General features: G+C 50.8%; 11 protein-coding genes across 11 annotated transcripts; 6 read left to right on the top strand and 5 right to left on the bottom strand.

The window, feature by feature from the left end:
• Nucleotides 1-323: 323 nt before the first annotated feature.
• On the top strand, nt 324-1,970 carry APUU_40852A (uncharacterized protein; the record flags this gene model as incomplete). Its single annotated transcript, XM_041703970.1, has 6 exons — nt 324-381; nt 445-865; nt 923-1,081; nt 1,149-1,310; nt 1,363-1,485; nt 1,559-1,970. The coding sequence occupies 6 exons, from the start codon at nt 324-326 to the stop codon at nt 1,968-1,970; spliced, it is 1,335 nt and encodes a 444-aa protein (XP_041556602.1).
• A 901-nt stretch (nt 1,971-2,871) lies between these two features.
• Nucleotides 2,872-4,560, top strand: APUU_40851A (GMC family oxidoreductase; the record flags this gene model as incomplete). The annotated part of the gene is made up of 1 exon (XM_041703969.1): nt 2,872-4,560. One exon carries the CDS (start codon nt 2,872-2,874, stop codon nt 4,558-4,560), a length of 1,689 nt encoding a protein of 562 aa, XP_041556601.1.
• Nucleotides 4,561-4,582: 22 nt separating this feature from the next.
• Nucleotides 4,583-6,207, bottom strand: APUU_40850S (Zn(II)2Cys6 transcription factor; the record flags this gene model as incomplete). The annotated part of the gene is made up of 2 exons (XM_041703968.1): nt 4,583-6,065; nt 6,122-6,207. The coding sequence occupies 2 exons, from the start codon at nt 6,205-6,207 to the stop codon at nt 4,583-4,585; spliced, it is 1,569 nt and encodes a 522-aa protein (XP_041556600.1).
• A 265-nt stretch (nt 6,208-6,472) lies between these two features.
• APUU_40849A (transferase hexapeptide domain protein) lies at nt 6,473-7,273 on the top strand (the record flags this gene model as incomplete). Its single annotated transcript, XM_041703967.1, has 1 exon — nt 6,473-7,273. One exon carries the CDS (start codon nt 6,473-6,475, stop codon nt 7,271-7,273), a length of 801 nt encoding a protein of 266 aa, XP_041556599.1.
• A 449-nt stretch (nt 7,274-7,722) lies between these two features.
• On the top strand, nt 7,723-8,757 carry APUU_40848A (uncharacterized protein; the record flags this gene model as incomplete). Its single annotated transcript, XM_041703966.1, has 1 exon — nt 7,723-8,757. One exon carries the CDS (start codon nt 7,723-7,725, stop codon nt 8,755-8,757), a length of 1,035 nt encoding a protein of 344 aa, XP_041556598.1.
• An 827-nt stretch (nt 8,758-9,584) lies between these two features.
• Nucleotides 9,585-12,039, bottom strand: APUU_40847S (sodium:solute symporter family protein; the record flags this gene model as incomplete). Its single annotated transcript, XM_041703965.1, has 11 exons — nt 9,585-9,719; nt 9,785-10,071; nt 10,120-10,302; nt 10,357-10,675; nt 10,734-10,904; nt 10,959-11,196; nt 11,249-11,332; nt 11,385-11,484; nt 11,534-11,720; nt 11,769-11,826; nt 11,873-12,039. The coding sequence occupies 11 exons, from the start codon at nt 12,037-12,039 to the stop codon at nt 9,585-9,587; spliced, it is 1,929 nt and encodes a 642-aa protein (XP_041556597.1).
• Nucleotides 12,040-13,994: 1,955 nt separating this feature from the next.
• On the top strand, nt 13,995-14,659 carry APUU_40846A (uncharacterized protein; the record flags this gene model as incomplete). Its single annotated transcript, XM_041703964.1, has 2 exons — nt 13,995-14,054; nt 14,117-14,659. The coding sequence occupies 2 exons, from the start codon at nt 13,995-13,997 to the stop codon at nt 14,657-14,659; spliced, it is 603 nt and encodes a 200-aa protein (XP_041556596.1).
• Nucleotides 14,660-14,818: 159 nt separating this feature from the next.
• Nucleotides 14,819-17,158, bottom strand: APUU_40845S (FTFMHR domain-containing protein; the record flags this gene model as incomplete). The annotated part of the gene is made up of 7 exons (XM_041703962.1): nt 14,819-15,237; nt 15,304-15,611; nt 15,667-15,773; nt 15,829-16,352; nt 16,399-16,895; nt 16,957-17,011; nt 17,059-17,158. 7 exons carry the CDS (start codon nt 17,156-17,158, stop codon nt 14,819-14,821), a joined length of 2,010 nt encoding a protein of 669 aa, XP_041556595.1.
• A 311-nt stretch (nt 17,159-17,469) lies between these two features.
• On the bottom strand, nt 17,470-18,271 carry APUU_40844S (uncharacterized protein; the record flags this gene model as incomplete). The annotated part of the gene is made up of 2 exons (XM_041703961.1): nt 17,470-18,075; nt 18,239-18,271. The coding sequence occupies 2 exons, from the start codon at nt 18,269-18,271 to the stop codon at nt 17,470-17,472; spliced, it is 639 nt and encodes a 212-aa protein (XP_041556594.1).
• A 612-nt stretch (nt 18,272-18,883) lies between these two features.
• APUU_40843A (DUF3632 domain-containing protein) lies at nt 18,884-19,845 on the top strand (the record flags this gene model as incomplete). Its single annotated transcript, XM_041703960.1, has 2 exons — nt 18,884-19,349; nt 19,406-19,845. 2 exons carry the CDS (start codon nt 18,884-18,886, stop codon nt 19,843-19,845), a joined length of 906 nt encoding a protein of 301 aa, XP_041556593.1.
• A 158-nt stretch (nt 19,846-20,003) lies between these two features.
• On the bottom strand, nt 20,004-21,641 carry APUU_40842S (cytochrome P450; the record flags this gene model as incomplete). Its single annotated transcript, XM_041703959.1, has 1 exon — nt 20,004-21,641. The coding sequence occupies one exon, from the start codon at nt 21,639-21,641 to the stop codon at nt 20,004-20,006; it is 1,638 nt and encodes a 545-aa protein (XP_041556592.1).
• Nucleotides 21,642-21,802: the final 161 nt, after the last annotated feature.

Below are 21,802 nucleotides of genomic sequence, written 5' to 3'. Positions count from 1 at the left end.
ACCCTGCGGGCAATAGAAGGACTTGGCTTTAGGCGTTAGTTACCGTTCTTCCCTCCCGCAGACTCGTAGACTTCCAGGGACTGGAACGCCAAGAGGCACCAAAGGGAAAGCGCACGATGAATCATGGATTCACACTTGACAATTTCACCAGAGGCCCCAGAGGGCGCGTAGGCGTCCTTGGCCCCAGACTAGTCCCAGACTCCGCCCCCAGCGGCTCAATTTCATTCATCTGATTCTTACTCAAAAAGAGACTTCGACTCTCCTCCCGATCCTTTTTATCTCATGGCGCCCGCGATGCGCCAGCTCCGCCATCACGAAGCACCATGAATCCGCTCCGGATTCTACTGCCGATCATTCTTGTCGCGGTGGGACTTCCGCTCGGTTGGACTCTCTTACCCCTATTAATATCTTGGATAGTTGCACGGCGCTAACTCCACACCCCAGGAATCCTGGCCCAAGAATGCCACACCACTGAATCAGGCTCCAGCCAAAACTCTGGCAATAACGCCCTGACTGTGAACAGCCAAGATGATTTGAAGTCATTTTCTGATGGCTGCACCACCCTGGTCGGCGATATTCTGATATCGTCGACCTACCGTGGCCGATTCGTTCTGGATGGCGTTGCGAATGTTACTGGCCAGATCTCCATGGGCTCTAGTAATTACTCCAAGCGTGTGACTTCTTTTAGGCTGCCGGATGCGAAATCTATCGGCAGCGTAGTGCTTCACGCGGTTCCCGACGTGCAGCTACCAAAGGTCCAGAGGGCGGACCGAGTGACATTGACGACGTCTTCCAGCAAGAGTACAGCGGATTTGGGAAACCTTGTTAACGCCGGTTCGGTTCACATTCAGGGTCCCTGGAAGAGGTAAACTTCTTGAAACTACATACGTGTACGAGATGATTTCTGACTTATGGCCGACAGCGTGGACCTACGGTCATTGGCGAACGTAACATCGAGCCTCTACCTCTGCAGCAAAGCCGGGTGCCAAATTAGGCTGCCGGATGGAAGCCCAACAATTGACGTTGATCTCCCTGCTCTGGAATCTGCACGTTACATCAGTGTCAACGGCAGTCTTTCAAAGTCTGAATCCCTTCCCTTACCAAAACTTGCCCTGATTGATAGTTTAGAAGCTGACTGAATACCCTAGCTTTTCAATACCTCAGTTACACACCGTAGGCGTGGAAAACCAGACTACGGGTCACAAGAGTGGACTTGGTCTACACCTTTATGGATCCGATTCCTTGAAGGTCAATTTAACCACACTGCATACATTATACGGCCATCTCAATGTCTCTGGCGAAGTGTCCTGGTAACTAGCCCAACCTGCACGCAATCTTTGCATGAACTAACGCCCCATCCAGGCTAAACATCTCCCCCGTCGCAAACACCAATGCCCCAATCTATATTGAGACCGGCGCGGACTCAGAAATCTACTCCACCCTCCAAGAAGGATCAACCATAGACGTCCACGGCAACGTCAAACTGTCAGTCTAACATGCCACTCCTCCCTTCTTATCGGTCAATATAAGCCAGCCCCAAGCTAATCTCTAAACCCAGAGTCGACCTCCCCTACATCAAGAACGTCGACAGAATAAACATCACCTCAAACTACAACCCGCCCTGCACACCCGCCCTCCACGACCTCTTCGACTCCAAAGCAAAATCCAAATCCGACATCCCGTCCTTCTGCGGCGGCCCCAGCACCCGCAAACCGGGTACTACTGTCCCCAACTGGCCCGACCCCTACAGCTCCAAGCACAAGAGCCGCTTGTCAGGCGGAGCCATAGCTGGGATCGTAGTCGGTTGTGTATGCGGTGTTGCACTGCTGGCGGGTGCCGTTTTCTGGTGGCTCAAGAAGAAAAACAAGATAGGCGCTGGGGCTAAGGCGGGGGATCCGACAGATTCTTCTGTGGGTGATGCTACGCCTCCGTATAGGGAAGAGCAGCCTATACCTTTGGTTAAGCGGTGAATTTGGATACAGTTATAGAATTCGATTAGATAGATTACGGTACGCGGTGGTTTGATAGAGTTGGTGGTGTACCTTGTATGTGAAGATGTACATTTAATGCATACATATAGACTGCATTTTTGGATACAAACCTTGACTTTTGGAACGAACTTATAATGTTTTCTTTGTTTTTGTCTCAACAGGGTGTGTGGGGGGTTTCCCGCTTTATTTGCGTTGAAAATAGAAACAACGGATTGCCCTAACCCAGTTTGCAGTCATTACTCACACCATCGTAGAGATTCCACTAGATGACTGACTCACATATCGTATCACCACTTCATAGCTAGAAAGTAGTGTTTATTCCTCAACTCGTGCATCCCGCAGACACCGAGGATTAGGAGGGTGAAGAGTGAGGAGCCCTACGTACGGGGACGGGAATGGCGCGGCGGCTGCAGCCCACAATCTGCAACGGCCATAGAGGCATAGATTCCACCGTCCCACAAGAATTTTAACTGTTTATTGGATCACCTAAATACCTTGTGGGCCCCATATTTCGACATGTCCGCGTGACCGTTGGGCGTTGACGTATCCAGCCCGGTAGGGTGAATACCCGGTTATGCTAAATGCTTAATACCTCTGCTAGTATAAGGTACTCCATCAGAGTGCATATCTAGTATCTACTCCTGTTCCGCAATCCACTACACAAAGACTGTGGGAGCTGATTAATTGGATGCGATTCAGGAAGGGCTCCATGACTGCAGCGCTATCTGATTGTAGAACTGTCTACGATGTTAATGGTGAGGTGGAATGGGATATCTGTATATAAAGTCGGGTCCTGTTGGCAAGTAGCAACAAACTTTAAAATCGACAAACTCAACATCCTGAGAAAAAAATCAAAAAGGAGAAAAAAGGAAACCCCAAAATGCCCGACCACGACTACATCATAATCGGCGGCGGTCTCGCAGGCAGTACGCTCGCCGGCAGACTGTCATCATTAACCGCTTCAGCACCAGACCCAGCACGAATCCTGATAATCGAGGCCGGATCAAATGTCGCGGGCCACCCACTCACAAGCGCCCCGCTGGCATGCTTCAGCGCGCACTTCTCTCCCCTAGACTGGGCGTATACGACTGTTCCACAGGCTCACCTCGGGAACAGGGAGTGCTACAATAGCGCGGGCAAGGCGCTTGGTGGTGGCTCAGCGGTGAACTACGGGACGTGGACGCGTGGAAGCGCGGCGGATTATGATGAGTGGGCGAGGATTGTGGGAGATAATGGGTGGAGTTATGAAGGGTTGCTGCCGCATTTTAAGAGGATGGAAAGTTATTGTATTAGTGGGGATAGGGAAGGGGTTGTTGATACGGGTGTCCATGGGTTTGACGGCCCAATTCATAATGTTTCAGTTTCAGGGAGTAGTGGAGAGCGAGTCTATCCGCTCAGGGAGCCGTTGAGGAAAGCTTGGACCAGGTTGGGTGTGAAGGAGATTCCAGATGCAAATGCGGGTTCTCCATCTGGGTTGAGCGAGTTGGTTGAGGATTGGCGTGACGGGAAACGGCAGATTGCGAGTGAGGTTTTTGGCATTTGTGAAAGGCCTGAAGTTACTATTATGACGGAGACAATGGTGCAGAGGGTCCTCATCGAGGAAAATGAGACGGGCAAGAAAGTCGCAAAAGGAGTACAGGTTCTAGGAGGCCAGATTTTCCACGCAACAAAGGAAGTGATCATCTCTGCTGGTGCATACCATACACCACAGGTGTTGATGCTGTCTGGGATTGGGCCACAGGACGAACTCGCAAAGCACGGAATTGACATGGTCCTAGATGCACCGCAAGTCGGACGGAATTTCCACGACCATTTTGCGTTCGCGCAGTGGTGGAAGCTGCGCTGTCCGGGAAAAGGTTTGTCGATGGGCACGCCGTTGTGGAACAGCCCTGCATATGGGTTTGGCATTCCCTGCGATTGGGTTGCCACTGTAAAGGCTCCTCACGACGACCTGATCAGGGCACTCAGTCAAGACGGTGAGACCGAAGTTGAGGGACACCATTATCTGGCACCTGATGCTTGTCATGTAGAGACACTCATCGCCTACGCGCCATCAGGAGCACTTATCTCGGGTGTTGATATCCCAATCGATGGCACGCATATCGCGTCTATGGTCTTGGGAATGGCGACAACTTCACGAGGGTGCATCACACTGGCATCGGCATCGGCAATGACACCACCTCTGATTGATCCAAACTATTATGCGACGGAATTCGACCGCGCTGTAATCCGAGCTGGGGTCCGACAAGTCGCGACCCTCCTTTTGGACACTCCCGAAGGCCAGGAGATCGTTGAGGCTGAGGCGCCGCGTCCCGGGTTCGAGCCGCTCGGTGTCGACCCCACGGACGATGAGATCGATGTTCGAGTAAAAGCAGGCGGTAACACATTCTACCACCCTGCCGGCTCAGCCGCAATGGGAAAAGCAGTTGATACAGAGCTTCGCGTGAAAGGCGTAGAGGGCCTAAGGGTTGTGGATGCGAGCATCCTGCCACTCCCAGTGACTGCGCATTATCAAGCACTGGTTTATGCGATTGCTGATAAGGCGGCTGATTTGATTTCAGCTAAATAGTTACAGTTGGTTTGAATGTTAATCAACTGTCTTCGCTGGCCATGGATTGTTTAGTGATCTGGACACAAGGCCAGCTTTCCATAATCTTCATCGAACCCAGGGCATCGTCAATCGAAAATTCATCGTAAACGAGGCTCTTTTGCCTGCTTTTATTCGGGTTGGGTAGTTTGCTCGACACGTATGCTAGGACGTCTGGCTGAGGCCGGGCCTTTAAATCCGCCTTTATTCGCTGCAAGGCCAGGAAAGCAATCCAATTAGAATCAAACGCACCCTCGCGGTGCGGCCAGGATTGAAGGGCTGCAATTGCACGGCATCGGACGCTGTAGTCTGGACACCACATCGCTGCGTAGTATAGCGGCGGGAGAATGCTGGTGTCTAGCGTGACGCTCGGGCGCTCCGGGTGCTTGTCCAAGATTCCTTCTACCATTGTGAGTTGTTTCTCGTATTCCGGAATATAGTATTCCAACGTAGAATCATCCCGTATAAGGGCAGTTTTGACCGGGATATCGAGGCTACAACACACCAAGCGCACTATATCCGCCGCCCTTTGCCCCTTTCGATTAAGTTTGCTGCGAGAACAAAATAACTCGAAGCGGTCGGCAAACCTACTCAACTGAGAGAGGAGGTGCAGCTGTCTTTGGTGTAAATGCCCGTAATCAGAGAGAATGTCCTCCTCCGATAGGTCTTTACACTGTGTGGAAAAGCAGAACGCTGCACGCACGAGGGAATCAAGAACCTGGCGTGCCTCGAAAAGACTACCAAAGTCTCCGAAGTCCCGAAGTGAGTAGGCTTGATCATCACGCTCGCCCATGGACGAGTCTCGTCTGAACCCATATTCCCAAGATTGGGTTTCCAGGCTCCTGAATGCAGCCATGATGCACTGCGCGAGAGGGCCCTCGAAGCGGCCCGTAGCTCTCGCCTCATTCAGAACTTTCAACCCACCCAGTAGGTGTTGAAAGGCCTCATCATAGCGGCCTCGCAGTAGTTGCGTTATAACAAACAGCAAACAGCATAGGAGCATGATCTCTCGAAACCTCGGATCTTGGGACAAATGGCGTTGGCTGAGCAAAGAAAATGACCGCCCACATTGCTCGAGTGCGAACCGATGCCAGTCGTTCTGCAGGTCCTGCCCCGGTAGCGCCATTCCGTATTTCTCTATGTCTTGGTGGACTGCGCTCAAAGACACAACGGCATGGTAAACGGCCGGCTCTGATATGCTTGCTCTGAGAATTAGTTCCTGCCAGAGGGGCGAATCGAAGATTTCCAAGAGCGTGGGGACTGTGTGATGTTGGAAGTATGAGTAGCATCGCCGTTCATCTGAGGTTATCGCCCAGCGCACGCCATCTGCAATTTTCATTGGCAAAACCAGCTGAGTTCTTTCGTTCCTTTGGGGTGTGGCTCTGCCTAGGCGAGGGAGCCTTTGGAGGTCGTAGTCACAGGTGCGGCCGGTGTTTGTGCAATTCCCGCAAGATCCCGGGGTTTCATCGCATTTTACATGGCGTACCCTATCATGAGAGTCAGTACTCAGTACCACAGGGAGAATGCAGAAAATCCCACCTACCGACACGTTCGACAGCCGCTCCGCGACTTCTTGGAGCTGGCCCGTCGTTGCTTCAATTGCGGGGTTTCTTGTGTACTGCCCATCATGCATTGTACAAAGGATGATGGAAAACCCAAACGAAATCGAGATCCGCCATTTAAAAGCCGGAGGCCATGCGGAAGCTGAAGGAACGGCGATCCCTGGTCCTGGACCTGCAGCGTTGGTTAATCTGGGTCCCGCTGCCGCCCCGTGACCAAGCCAAGCGCCAATGGCAGCTGCAAAACAGTCAACACCAACAACAACCTTAACCACAGCCTTAAATATTATAACCTCATCTCAATTCTCACTTCACCTCACCCAACTACGCCACCAATGGACCCAAGACAATCCCAGCCCCAGCCTCAACCGCGCCAACCCCCCTCATCCTCGCAACACCTCCGACCTCCGCCGCACCACCGCCCCTCCGCAGCTCCCTCCCCATCCTCATCAACACAATCCTCCCCCACGCCCCGACCCCCGGCCGCGCAAATCACCGCCCATCCCACCAGTACAATCTCCGATAGCGCGAACTTCGTTGGCCCCTACACCGTCTCAATTGGGAAGGGCACAATCATCCACCCGCGCACCCGGATCTGCGCAACCGAGGGCCCCGTGAGAATCGGCGACGGGTGCATTATCGCGGAGAAGACTGTTATCGGTGCTCTTCCTGGGCCGTCTACACCTTCTTCCCCGAAACTTGGTGGTGGTGAAAGTGGTGATTCTGCAGAGGAACAGGCTATTGTGATCTCGTCGAACGTCACGGTTGGGGTCCAGGTTACGGTTCAGCCTGGGGCGCGACTTCATTCTGGGGTTGTGGTTGATAACCAGGCTTTTGTGGGGAGGGGAGCGGATGTGGGTGCGCATTCGAAGATCTGTGCGAGATACGAACTTGTTGATGGGGCCAGGGTGAAGGAGTGGGTTGTTGTTTGGGGTGCTGGGAAGGGGGCCGGGGTGAAAAAGAGAGTCAAGACGCAGAAGAAGGTTGTTAGTCCGTTTGGACTAGGTGGTGGGGAAGGGAAAGGACAAGACGGGGTGTTGGAGGGGCGGGTTATTGAGGATGCGAGAATGGTTGCGATGAAAAGGGAGAGGGAGGCGCTTTCGAGGTTTATTGTTGGGGTGAAGAGGAAGTCATGATTTCAGTCCCTTTCATTATCGTGCATCTGTTCCTTTCCAGCATTGGTGCTTGGAATTTTGCATTCGTTTCCTTCAGTGAGGGATTAGCGTTCATCTGTGTTTTGATCCAATATACCCCAGCTAGAATATTTGAAGTTATATTGACAACTCATCCTCATCCAAGGTGGTAACCAGTCCGACCTTCGCAGAGCTCCTCAGCGCCCTCTGTCGGATTTCAACTGGGAGAGTGGAATTGCGCCATGACCAGACTACTTTATGTAGTCGGTGGTAGGCAGCATGACCGACTACGCCTAAACTGCCCAACTACACGGGGCGATAAGTCTATCCAGCGGAACTATAACTGCCAGCCTGATAACGTATTTATCAGGTGATCCGCCCACCCATAGTGATCCGCCCACCCCTTCAATATTTGGTAGCGCATTCCAACACCCTGAGTTTAATTATCCACCATGCCACGAAATAATCGTCGATCGCGTCAAGAATTAATTGAGCAAGAGGGCAGGATCCAACTTGCAATAAACGCGTTAAAAAACCACGAAATCGCGTCTGTACGTCGAGCAGCAGCAGTTTTTAATGTTCCGCGTGGTACGCTCCGAGATCGACTTCAGGGTCAACAAAATCAGCAAGAACTCTACAACCAGAATATGAGGCTATCTAAAACTCAAGAGGATTACTTAGTACAATGGATTATATCCAGGGATGAGCGCGGATGTGCCCCAAGACACTCTCACATCCAGGAAATGGCCAAGATTATACTCCAGTCAGATTCCGCAACCCCTCCGGATCCCCTAGGGGGAAACTGGGTCACCAACTTCCTAAAGCGTCATCCTGAGCTAAAATCTCGTTTTATAAGACGCTATAATCGACAGCGGGCACAGTGTGAGGATCCTAAAGTTATTATGGACTGGTTTAATACCTATAAAACTATCTGCAATGACAAAGGCATCCTCCCCGATGATATCTATAATTTCGACGAAACTGGCTTCGCGATGGGCCTTATTGCAACTGCAAGAGTAGTTGCAAGACGCGACATGCCTGGAAAGCCTTATCTTATTCAGCCAGGGAACCGGGAATGGGTGACTATAATTGAATGTATCAACACCAGAGGTTGGGCTATCCCGTCCACGATTATCTTCAAAGGAAAGGTTTATATTGAGGGCTGGTATTCAGAGCAACGCATCCCTGGAGACTGGCATATTGAGGTTAGCAAGAATGGCTGGACAACCGATGAAATAGGCCTTCGTTGGCTTCAAAACTGCTTTATTCCTACAACTACACCCCGTATAGTGGCCCGATATCGAATGCTAGTTCTAGACGGCCATGGAAGTCATCTAACACCTGAATTCGATAAGATCTGTCAAGATAATGATATTATACCGCTTTGCATGCCTTCGCATTCATCTCACCTTCTTCAACCGCTAGATGTCGGTTGTTTTGGGCCTCTAAAGCGGGCATATGGAGGCCTTATTGAATTGAGATCCTGACTTGGCAAACACCATATTGACAAGTTTGACTTCTTAGAGGCCTATCCCCAAGCCTATACAAAGATATTTAATGATCAGAATATCAAGAGCGGCTTTGCAGCTGCAGGAATCAACCCTTTTAATCCTGAACGGGTTATTAGCAAGCTTAGTATAGTACTATCTACCCCGACACCCCCCCCAACAGGGCCCCGGAGTTCTCAGGCCTCTTCTATACTTGCCACGCCTCATACAGTTCGACACCTGCGTCGAAAAACTTCATCAATCCAAAACTCAATACACAAGGCCTCCGAGGCGCTTGTAAATGACGCTATTCATAACCTACAACAGTTGCAAAAAGGCTTTGAAGAGGCACTATATGATAAGGAATTTCTGGCTCATGAAAACCGCCTTCTCCGCCTTGAAAGCGCAGCAGAGAATCTTAAAAAGCAACGATCTAAACGTCAAATGACACCTAATGAAGGCATCTCAGTACAAGAGGCTAGAGATCTAATTTCACGGAGAAATGAGGCTTTGAATACCTCTATACACCTTCCCGATAATGGTGCTCCAGGATCTTCAACTGCGCCAAGACGACGTCCCCCTAAGTGTTCTAACTGTGGAACTTTGGGCCATAAGAGAACTCATTGTCCTGTACCTAGCTATATTTAAATTATTTCCTAATTCAAAAAATTGCGTTGTTGGTGATGACTTCAAGTTTAATAAGCGTGGAAGATTTTAAGGCGGTGGGCGGATCACTATGGGTGGGCGGATCACCTAATAAATACGTTAACGCTAAGCTTATATAGGTGTGATTCTATATTTATAAAGCGAGGCCTCCCATCACCATACTACCTCATTCCCCGGACCAGACCAGCCACAACCTCAGTAATCTGGCGTCGACCATCCCAAACGGGGTAAACCGAGATGACAACAAAAGTGATCCACAGCCAAAGTAACGAGACGGCCACCCATGCCGTGAAGAACTAAACAAAACCAATCAGCTACCTTAACTGATAGGAATGTAATGTAAATAGCAGTAGAAGCTCACCGTTTTGCTGAACACATAGTTCGCCGCATACATTGGCAAAGGCCAGAGAACCCAAATACCCAAAAAGGTAGCAATGGCCCAGAAGAGCGCGTATGTTTTTGATCGTTGATAGCTCTTCTCTTTCTCCACACCTACACCCTCACCCACGCCCTCCCCCTCAGCATGTACAGCGCCAGCGCCAGCATGCGTCGTCCGCGTTTCATCAGTCAGCGCCATCGTAGCATTAAGCGACTCAGTTTGGAGCTTGCTCCAATCAAAGTTGTCCGGGCGAAATAGCGTAATGACGACTGTGTACAAGAGCGGGCTTAGTGCTGAGGCTACAGTGCCATACATACAGGGGAGTGCACCCCCGGTTGAAGCAACCGAGACCTCGCCGTAGAAGCGGTACGCGGTGCTGAGCCAGACGGCTAGGCCGGTGGCCATGCCCAGGTATGCGGATGCGATGGCGGCGACTTTGCTCTGGCGGTTCCAGATTATTGTGCTGATGAGTGGGATGATTCCGGGGCATGTGACGACGCCTATAAGTAATGAGTAACTACATAACTGGTGCTAGTAGTTGGAGAGAGGTATACCTATCATGTATAGAGTCCATCCCATATCAACGCCGGCATAGTGGAGGATTGCGGTGAATCCAGCGGAGAAAGCTCCGAAGATAACGACGCCGATTCGACTCCAAAGGATTACCTCGTCGTTGCTGGCTTTATGGTTCCAGTAGGTGCGGTACCCATCGAATGCGACAATGGACGAGACGGCGATGATCTGGGCGGAGAGGGTAGATGTGACGGCCATGAAGGTTATGAGAAGCACGGCCACGGCACCTCCCTTGCCTGCTACAGCGATGGCGGCGTAGGGAAGGGCTAGGCCGTTTGTAACTTCGGAACTTGTCATTGCCTGTGATATAGTTAGTGCTGGACTAAATTAAAACAAATTGCAATGGAATGCTGCTTACTCGGGGGTATGTTGGAAAGGAAGGAGAGCTTTCCAAGGCGAGTGCAGCTGTCCCCATAACCGTGCCCAGAGCCCACGGAATACCGAAGTACGAGATGCCTCCGATGACATATCCTGGAAGAACAGCAGAAGGCGACGCAGCGAAGGCTTTCACGAAGTAGCCTGTATCCATCTACAATGATATCAGCATGGATCGGATGGCAGGACAAGGACTAGGAGGGAATACAATAACTGCACCAAAATTGGACACGAGCTGGATAATGGCGAAGATGACCCCCTGCTCGGATGTCATGGTGAGAAGCGAGCCTTGGAAATTGCCATCGACCTTGTGGTCATTCTGGGCAGCGTTGACCAGGTCGAACAGGTTGCTGATTGACCCGATCTCATCCGAGGTAATCGTTTTGGCTGTTAGATAGCAGCAGAGAATTAGGATGATGACAGTATGGGTGTAGTCCGTCAAGAAACTAAATGGTCAGCCACGCAGTAGAAAAGTAAAACGTGTTAGGGAAAACATACGTTGCCTTTATTCCCCCGACAAGAGTGTAGATTACCACACCCAGCGGGAGAAGAAATGTCGACGCCATGATATGCATTCCGGTACTATAGTCGATGGTCAGTTCATAAAGCCGCTCAACAAACATCTTATACTCACAGAGAACTAATAGCTGAAGATGCTCCTAGAATCATGTTGCAGGTGTTGAAAAGATTGTTGATCACGGCAAGAAACATAAAGCTCAGATGAGCAACTCTCCCTGTGACCGTGTAAGTTACTTTACTCTATTCCCAGATAGGGTTCCGTACCATATCGCATGCGGATGATCTCCAGAATAGTATGTGCCCCAGGGACGCGGCTTTTGCAGACGATTCCCACATACCCAAAACAGACAATCATTGGAGCACAGCCTGCACCATACCAGAAGGGACCACTGATGCCGTAGGTATAGCCCACCATCACGGTACTGAGTAGGGCGGTGCTCCAGAGCCAGGACTAGGCATCTTGTTAGAGTAAACCCCATATAGCGGACTGCCAACGTACTGAGACGACTGCGGATGCTACAAGGCCGGTGTTGACTCGGCGATCTGCGACCATAAACCTATCGCCAGTGAGAAATGGGAAATATGTTGGTGAGTAAGGCATACGTTTCAATCTTGGAGTTGTCCTCCCCCACCGTCCGCTTGAGAATCCTAGTCACCGCTATCATTCCTAGCGCAAAGGCCAGACCAAGACCGACGACGACTACATATCCAACAGCTTGAGAGAGCGGTGGGACTATAGCATCTCCGGAGCGATGAGATAGAGATGACATGAGGCAGAGAGCTCGAGATGGTCGAACAATACCAGTGGTTGAAAGCAGTCATGCATGCTTCACCCCGTCCTGCATTTCGAGCCCAGTCTTTATTATTTATAGTCAACCATGGCAGGAGCTTCTACTAGCCCGGCGTAAGATTTCCCCTTTCTGGCATAGGCATGGGTAAATCTCGAAACCGCGCTGAGAATGGCGTGCTCGGGAGGCTGTTCTTTAGGCCGTATAGAACAAGATGGTGTGGACGATTCACGCCAGGTGGGCCAGCACCTCATTCTGTCTTTAAATGAGGAACAGAAAGCTTCGCTTTTCCAGTCAAGACTCGGCCGAGAATTGTAATATTTCACAGAATTCCACCAGCAAGACCATCCTGCATCAAGATTCTTGAGGATCACAAAAAGTGTGGTGGCAGTCAAATAGTTAACCAGAGGCAACAGTTAGAGGAAACAGTGCTTTCGGCTTTACGCCCGATATACGCGAAAGTCCAATTCAACAAGATTGCCAGAGAGGATGCCATTTTCTGTTGTATCCCGTCTCGTTTTCCTCTTTACAGTCTGTCCCGAAGAAACGCTTCATCTCCATGATAGGATCCTACAAACCGACCATGAAAGAGATCGATACGCCCGCGCTTTTATCCGGAGGAGGACGGATCTTCGTTGATTCCAAAGAGGCGTGTCTTGAGTAGTAGGATTCTACTTGACGAGGCGAAGAAGTTGGTCTTGGGCGGGATGCCGATGATTTTGAGAACTGTTAAACCATTTGTGTCTAGAGACAATGGGAATAGATAGATAAGCAGTGTACACTTCGGAACTGTTGCTGCTGGACGGGGACATCCAGAGATGCCTCTCACTTGACATAACTTTTAAACTCATGGTCAGCATGGACTGTTAGAAGTTGCGGCAGACACTTAACTGACAAACCTAGTAATTGCCGGTGTCCATGGTCACCAAGTCACTGTATTCTGGGTCTTAAATGAGCTTCCGAGTTGGGCAGATGTATGAAGAGCCATCTATATTCTGCATTTCGTCCATGGTCGACCATGGTGTTTTCTCCTATGGTAGTTGTAGAGGGGAAGCTGGAATGCCTGGTGTTGGTGCGGCTGTGCATGTCCACCAGCCGCAACGTCGCTGTTTAGGGCTGTGCGCCCTATACAACGCCGAGGATTCCGTGCATGGACGTGAATTCTGTCAGTTTCCGCTCAGCTTAGTCGTCCATGGTCCATGGTTGTTTTGGTTTTCAAAACACTTCTCACTTCTGTTGCCTCTTCTCTCCTCTCCTTCTCTCCTCACCACCATCTTACCACTCGGTTGGTTGCCCGGGGCGTGTTTCGATATGCCGGTCCGTTACTGCAATCTCTGTGGTTGCCCTCTTTCTTCTTGCTTGCTTCGTTCACTCTCTACTGCCCAGAGAGGCGATAATCCTGACCTTCTGTGGGACGACACTTGTACTTGTAAGGGCGATTCGAGTGATTCAGACTCCGATATCGAGTCCGGGCACGCACACTGGTGCCAGTATCTGTTAGGTTACGACGGCCAGAAGCTAAGTCAGACAGACATTGATGCAAGTCCACTTGTACAGTCAAAACACATTGCAAAGCTAACCCCAATCCTAGTGGCTTGCTTATTGCCGCATGATAGTCATGCAATCACACTGCCCTGAAAATCACTACCTGTCTGATGTTGTAAGACAAGCTTCCCAAACAGCCCTGACTCCATGAAGCCTACTAACACCGCAATTAGGGCGTATATGTCCCCGGAAGTGGCCTGGTAATTGACCGTCAAGATGGACAGCCGATGATGTTGCCCTTCGATGCAGGATATCTCATACATGATCATTGTTGGTTAATTTTGCTCGCTGTTCATTTCAGGCAGAACCCCGACCAGCCCTTGTCAGTGTCCCGCCTGGGCGATTTGATGAGACAGCACTGGGAACGCACTTGTGTTAACTGGAGCGATGACATGTATGAGGGTGCGGGTCTATACCAGGACGACGAGTGGGAACCTACCCCCGGCCTCGAGGTACGTACTATTCCAGATACATCCTGCATGAGCATAGTAGCGTAGCTAACATACAAACACAGTGGCTTGTGACAGACCCCTTCAAGTACACCGACTTCTCCGACTTCGTGTACGATGCAGCAGAAATTGCCGTGCCTATTGAGAACCACAATGACAACTATCCGTATCCGTATCCGTATCGCCGCTCGGATATTCTAATGGACGCCGGCGACGAGACCGAGTCCGACCCCGAGATGGCCGCCGAGATACACTCGGGAATGGTATCTGTATGTGGCACGACTACAAGGGAGAGCAGCAGCGATCCCTTCACCGACAATCCTAACTCGACTACCCTGCGAATGACCCTCGAACACCCTATGCTGAACCGTCTGTTTTTCGACGGCATCCCGTTCATTGAGGAGTTCTCTGGTGGACTTCGTCAGATTATCAATGAGGTTATGTTAGAGCCGATTACTGCTGGGTTCAACTACGCTCGTCTCTCGAAGACTCTGCGTGACGCTTCTGCGATTCCGGATGTTGGGGAGGTTCGTCCTGGCTATTGGGAACTTCGAAACAGGGCTCGCATTTGGAAATGCTGTGAGCGGATCATCGAGAAGATGGGATAATGGCATGTATCTACCTCTGTATCTCTGACAATACCTACCACCTACCTACCATTTAGGAGGACATTGGTTAGAGTGGATTAACTATCAATCACGCCAGTTAGCAAATGAATGCAATTTGTTTTATGAATGAGCCCAGTCCAGAAATTAAAGTAAACATTATCATCCAAACCCAAGACCCCGATGATGCTCCGCGATCAGGTTCTTCAAATCAACCATCGCCGCCTCATCGCACCTCGACGGCGTATACGGCCTCCCAATCCCATTCCCATTCCCACCACCCCTCCCCCTCTGCTGCTCCTCAACCCTCTCTATCAACACATGCACAAGCAGCCAATACTCCGACGCATTCCGAAAAAACCCTACGCGGCGCCAGGAATCCTCAGGGTGTGCAGGAATACGAATACGATCTTGCTCTTGTCCTCCTTCTTCCTCCTTCGGCAGCCCGAAATTGTCCTGGATCAGGTACCGCTGGTTCCACGCGATCTTCCAATTATGGATTGCGCGCCGCATAGGCTGCAGGTGGATCTGGGTGTTTGCGCTAAAGAGGGTGTTTATCTGGAGTGTTTCAGATATTAAAGCTTTCCATCCATGGTTAGTGTTGTGTTGTCTTTGATATGAAAAGTATTAAGTAGGAGGTAGGGTACCAGAACAAACAATCCACAAATTCAAAATCCCCAAATGGGACAGGTATTCCAGGATTTCAGTTTCAGGAGCGGTGGCTATATCCGAGCAAAGGACGACCTCGACGACTTCGCGCAGCCCCATTCTGCATTTCCACAGCGGGTGCGATGTCCATGTTTTGATTGCTGCGAAACATTCCCGGGACGAGGACGCTTGGAAGCATGCCTCTGGACACGCCATGTCTAGGGACATCTCCTGGATTCTTGTGCGGGGTGGGTAGTTGGTGAAGATTGCAAAGGCTGTGTCGTGGATGTAGACGAAGAGCATTGTCCTGGGTTGTAACTTGTTAGATGGGGGTACATATATGAAGGAGGAATCGAGGTTACCGGATACACTCCTCATTTGCAACGAAACTGGCCCAGCAAAAGTCATTCTCGTGTAGATTGTCGAGATTCCGATGTGTGATGTTGAAGAGGTTGAGGTCTCTTGCCAACTAAGTAGAAGACTGGAATTAGTATAGTAACGAAGGTACCTCGTTGAAGACTCACAGAAACAACCATATTAAACCGCTGTCTCCGAATCCGCCTCTGGCTAACTTTACTCCCCTCGCTAATCTGAAAGGTCGAAACACAGTACGCCGCCTGAAGCAACTGCACAATCTCACGGACATTAACAGTCGCCTCGTCAAGAAGTATAATGTCCCCAAGATACGGATTCGTAAACACCATTTCCTCGACGCTGTTCAGCCACAGTTTCGCATTGATCCGGTCATTCTCGTTCGGCGAGAAGCATGCGCCGATGATGCACATTGCCGCCGTGAGATGGACGGGGGTATCTGCTGTGCAGAATGTTGGCTTGTGGATGACCGGGTAATGCGGATGCCATGCGATCCAGTAGATGCGGATGAAGCGCTCGATGTTCCGGGGACTGAAGAAGCGGGTGCAATCTTTTTCTAGCTGCGATGTCCATTTGTGTGTTATCGCAGACGTCTGGGAAACGGCTTCTATTTGCTGCACGATTTCGTGTGCTGTCTCGATTAGAGGGCAGATTCGATCCAACGAGTGAATAGCTACTAGATATAAGCATTAGAAGGGAATTCAAATGGTATTATGACATACCAGAATTCTCTGGAATCACAGCTGCAACCGATGTTTCCAACTCCCGGCTCGCCCACTCCCTCTCATACAGCGAGCACGCGTATCGGCTCTCAAGCGAAGACGATTCGGAAATCCTCTCCAGAAAATTAAACGTATCAGCCGGGTCGATATTGATGCACGGCACCCCGAACCCACTCGGCGCGATCTGCTGCAAGCGGGTATCCTCGTCTCGGTCCAAGAACGTCGGGTCGAACAGGAATTGCACGCTTTCAAAGTTCAGATCGTTCCAGATTGTATCGCTCGTGGGTGTCTCAGGAATTAGGAACTGGGTTTCGGCGCTGGATTGGGTTTGGGTTGTTGAGGTGCCTGGCTGGAGAGTCGGGGTGTCGCTGAGTTCGTCAGGGAGGTTGTCCTGCTGCGGTATATTTGGTTTATTTGGGATATTTGTGCTGTGGACGGATTGACTGCTCGGCTTCAGTTTGAGCTGGCATTTGGAAAGATGGCGCTTCATCACATCTCTATATTATACGTCAAGTCAATACGGTACGAGCTGTGGTATTCGCAAGATCAGGGACTCACTTGCGCATGAACTCCTTTCCACACTCAGGACATTCGACAGCTTTTCCCACTCCATCTGCAGAGATGTTAGAGGTTGCTTAATGTTGAGACTGCCAGACATACGAGACCCGAGGTGTCGCTGCAGATGCTCAGTGCGTGTAAACGTCTTGGGACAGAAGGGACACTGGACCTTGCGCGTCCTGACTCTCCGAGCTGTCTTCATTCTGCGTCTTTCCATTCCGTGAAGTGAATAAAGGCGACGGTCTACAAAGTCCGGGGTAGAACAGCCAAGCTAAACAATGTGGGGATGCAGACTTTCCCCGCAGTCAAACGCACAGGATCGACCTGATTCCCTGCTCTTGACGGAGAATTCCTGCCAGAAAAAGCTGGGGAAGTCGGCTTGGAATATTTGCATCTGCCGAGCATCCGGATTTCCCCCAAGCTGGTCGGCTCGTATACACCTGCAACTACATACAGCTCATCTGATGAAGGGTTGCTCTCACTGTATCTTCTATCCTTTATAATTGCGTTACATTACATATCTGAACCTCGAACTTCCCCTTCAGCACCCCCGACTGTCAATCTTCGCAAGAAGCGTGGCCGGCAAACCCAATTCAGAATCGACATTAAAAGCTTCACCAACGACGAAAGAACAGTATAGAAGTACGACCATAGAGTTGCAAACCGATAGTCGCCCAAAGGGAATGGCATGGCGACAGTGATCGATGTCGCGTCATCCGGGGGGCTTCCCCTATTCCAAACCTCCAGCCTGAGTTGAAGCATTTCCTGCGCTATGAGATGGCTTCCCACGCTTGCGTCATCCTCAGAATCACTGCGGGGATAGGTAACGCGCATTCTTTTCTTGCACTTGTTTGTGATGACGTGGAAGCGCGTTTCGGGACCGGCATCCGGGTGTTGTAGGGGGTAGTAGTAAAGAGCCCTGTCGTGCTCATCGCACAGTGCTTGAAAGTGATCTTGGGTTGTTGCAAGATTGACATTTTGGGGCATTGCGTTGAGACAGTTCGTGACAGAGGGTGCTGGGTGCATGGCTAGGATTTTGTCCACCAAGGCCGCCGGGATCGCCGTTCGTCCGCATGGCTGGCCTTCAATCAAAAATTCGATGCGGGGGACGATGTAGACCTATATAAAGCGCCAGTTAGCATGCCGTGTCTGTTGGGGTGGAAGGTTGGCATACTAATTCCAGACTGGCATGCATCGAAAAGAACTGAATCCATATAAACAAAGTGATACCAACCGCAGCGAAGCACGAAAACAGCCACGAAGAAAGTATCGGAATCCACACCTTGAAGGGGCGAAGGAAATAGAATGGGAGCATGTTGAGTTGAAAAGAGGCTTTCGTCGTAGTGAGTGTTGAGAGATTCAGCAACTGCTTATGCTGAAGAATCCTGGACCTCCAGGGGGATTGCCTATTAAATATGTCCTTTGCAACCTCATGCAAACGGATTTTAGCAAGCGAGAATAGGTCAATGCAGGACGAGTATACTGATGGGATGCCATGACTGATAACAAAGAAAGACAGCGATAAATCCCTTAGCTTTCTGCTTTTCGTTGTGCGCTTGCGTTTGTTTACGTCTCTGATGGTTGATGATTCAGCGATTTGGGGAACCTCCGAAGAAAATTACAGATTCTTCTCTTCTTCTTCTTCTTCTCTTCTTCAGCTGAAGCGTTGAACGCGTCGCCTAGCGAGACTGAGAAGGGAAAGGTAAGTGAGTTTCAAGTCTTGTGAATATGACAGGATATTTCTTCTAGCATACACTTAGGCTACACTCCTACAGTATAGCTTTGGCAGAATGCGCCATGGCTGCCTATGATTATGAATCTGCACTTCACAACCATCTTCCATTCATTCCATTGTCCTTGGACATAAATACGCACATCGCCAGCTGAGTTTGTTCGAGCAATCCTCGAGCTAAAGTCTACGTCAATCATGGGCCTCACCACGTCAAATATGAGTCTTGCCATGCCGGCCATGGACATGGTTGTGCCCACGGTGCCTACTGTACCCCTTCTACAGCTACAGTTCGATGAGGTCGATATTGATCGCTACAATATGCAGAGGTATTCTCGCCATCAAGCAGTGCCAGCCATCAGGCAATACCTTGATTCCAACGCAAATCTATCAATAGAACAAGCCTCCGGTGTCTTGTATGACATGATGCCCGACACAGGCCCAGGCCTAGACTTCATCAACTACGACATGTCCCTCCTCTTCATACAGACAGCTCAGCAAATCCCCTACTCTCACCCATCACAGGACAAATTCGTGGACCTCCTGGCCAGTCTCGCCAGGACGGACCGATTCAACAAGCCGCTCATACCGTCCAGCCCAAGAGACCACAGGTTTTTCGGGGCGCATGGCCCATTCGCCATTGCACTTAACCAGGGCTCCCCACGTATGTTTAGCTCTGCCCAATGACTGAATGCAATGCTAACACTGGTCTTTTCATAGTATATCCTCGCAGATACACCAATAACGACGAGATGGTTAACCTCGGCGCTTTTGTCGCCAGACTGGTACGCGCCAAAGTCCTCCCAAGAGCATCTTACAACACCCCGGCGTCAGTTCTGCGCGAAGCTCTGGAATACGAGTGTCATGATCCAAATTGTCCCATTGACGCCAGTACCTGGGTTGCCTGGTGCGCAGTGTGGATTCTCGGTGCCGGGCGCGAATTATACGAAAGGGTGGTCCTGCATCCGGATCTGAATCAGAAGTACTACTTAGCAGGCGAGCTTTACAGGGGGGCCCCTTTCGGCATCGAGCGCTGGAAGTTCTGGCAGGATAGGCTTGCGGAGATAGCTGGGGAGCCTGAGGTTGCCGATGATGTTCGGCAGCTGGGACTCAAGGCTGCCGACTACATGGGGGCTCTTGCGCGTGGTATTTTCTGGTAAACTGCTTGAACGGTGTTTTGCATTATTGTGTCCGTAGTTTGGTTATCTAATAAATACAATACTTCTCGCTGATATCTACTCCAGTCAATGTAGCAGTTGCTGGATTTACACTTCGCCATAAATACCAACTACCATATCCAACAATTGAATAATCACAGTTACAACATCGACTCCGTAAACGGAGTAAGAGTCTCCAGAAACCCCATTGCAGCCTCATACTCCCTCGCCACCACGTCCCGATGCCGCTTCGACCGAACCTGAATAATAACTCGCAGGTCGCGCGGTCTGATATTGAACCCATTCGTATAATCCAACGTATCATACACAACCCCCGGAACAGGCCGGACATCAAACCCCCATAGCAGCCGGCTCAACGTGATCAGCAGCGTGTTGCTCGCCAGCTCCGCACCGGGACAGATCCGACGGCCCCAGCCAAATGAGCTATGGCCTGATTTGCTTGGATGGGCAAGGCCGTTGACATTATCATTATACCCTTCGGGGTGCTCCAGGTAAGGCAGAGAGTCTGGATCTACATCCAGGAAGCGCAGCGGGTTGAACTTGTCCGGGTCTGGATAGTACTCCAGGTTCAGGTTGATGGCCCATGAGTTCCCGAGGATAACTGTTCCTTTGGGGATATAGAACCCGCGGTAATAGTCATCTTCAGACGAGGCGTGCGGTGTTCCTCCGAGGACAGCAACAGGGCGCCAACGGAGCACTTCCTTGCACAAGGCGCGCAGGTATGGGAGATTGCGGATATCGCTGAACACAGGCAGACGATCCGGTCCGATTACCGAGTCCAGCTCTGCTTGTGCTGTTTCCAGAACACCTGGGGTTGTCACGAGAGCCAGCATGGCAGAGCACAAGGTTGACGCTGTAGTGTCGGAGCCCGCGCCGAATAGAGACGCCGGGATGAAGCTGAAGTTCCGTTCGCTAAGGGGGAATGACGCTGGGTCTAGCTTTCTGTTCTCGAGTAGCTGCTTGGTTAAGCTGTTGAAGACCGGTGCGGCGTTGTGGGATTTGCTCGCGGATGAGATATCGTCTTCGACTACGCGGACGAGCTTCATGTTGGCCTCTGCTTCAATGCGGCCGCGTCGTTTGATCTCTGCTTTCCACGGCGCGATCCAGTCGGGTAGATACTTCAATACTGGGAAGGATTCTACCAGGTATGCGCCTGGGACATTCAATCCGGAGACATAATGCATGAACTCAAGACGCTGCCGCACAACAGGGGACCGCATATCATCAACGCGGTGGCCGTACGATATCGCAAACACAATCGACGAGGTCAACCGATCAAGCAGCGCCTCAAAGTCTTTTGCATTGGACAGCAGCTGGTAGCAAAGTCGCGCAGACTCCGCCTCCTGCAGCCCCTTGTAATTCTCCAGCGCGCGCGGCGTCAGCGCAGAATGCAGCAGTTTCCGGCGGACAAGCCACTCCTTTCCATACGGCTGGACCAGAATACTCGCCATGTCCCAGTAGATCTCGCCCATGGTGACGAATCTAGGCCGCGTGCTGTACTTTGCGGAGCGTTTTTCGAGCAGTTCTGATGCAATGGTCGGGTCGGATATTACGATCGTTGGGCGGCGGCCCAGCCAGACGGTGTATATTGGGCCGTATGTCCGGGACCATTCTTGGAATTTGATCCAGGGGTGGCTTGAGGGGAGCTCATGCTTGTTGCCGATGAGGGGGAGGGGAGGCGGGCCTGGGGGGAGGCGTCTCCAGAGGAGGACATCGTGGATGAGGATGCCGAGGGGGATGAGGACGAGACTGCATGCAATAATCCATACGGAGTCCATGTTGTATGATGGCAATACCCAACATCAGCAGCTTGAGATTGATGTATAGCCGGGCTGCGGGGTCTGATTAGTATAAGTCCATGTGGTGGATGTGGTGGCTGATGGGGCAGATGTGGGGGATAGCACCATAGATCAATAATATCAGATACTATCAGGTATTT

Source organism: Aspergillus puulaauensis, chromosome 4 (assembly GCF_016861865.1).
Source record: "Aspergillus puulaauensis MK2 DNA, chromosome 4, nearly complete sequence".
Classification (NCBI taxonomy): domain Eukaryota; kingdom Fungi; phylum Ascomycota; class Eurotiomycetes; order Eurotiales; family Aspergillaceae; genus Aspergillus; species Aspergillus puulaauensis.
This window is presented reverse-complemented; position numbering and strand designations above follow the sequence as displayed.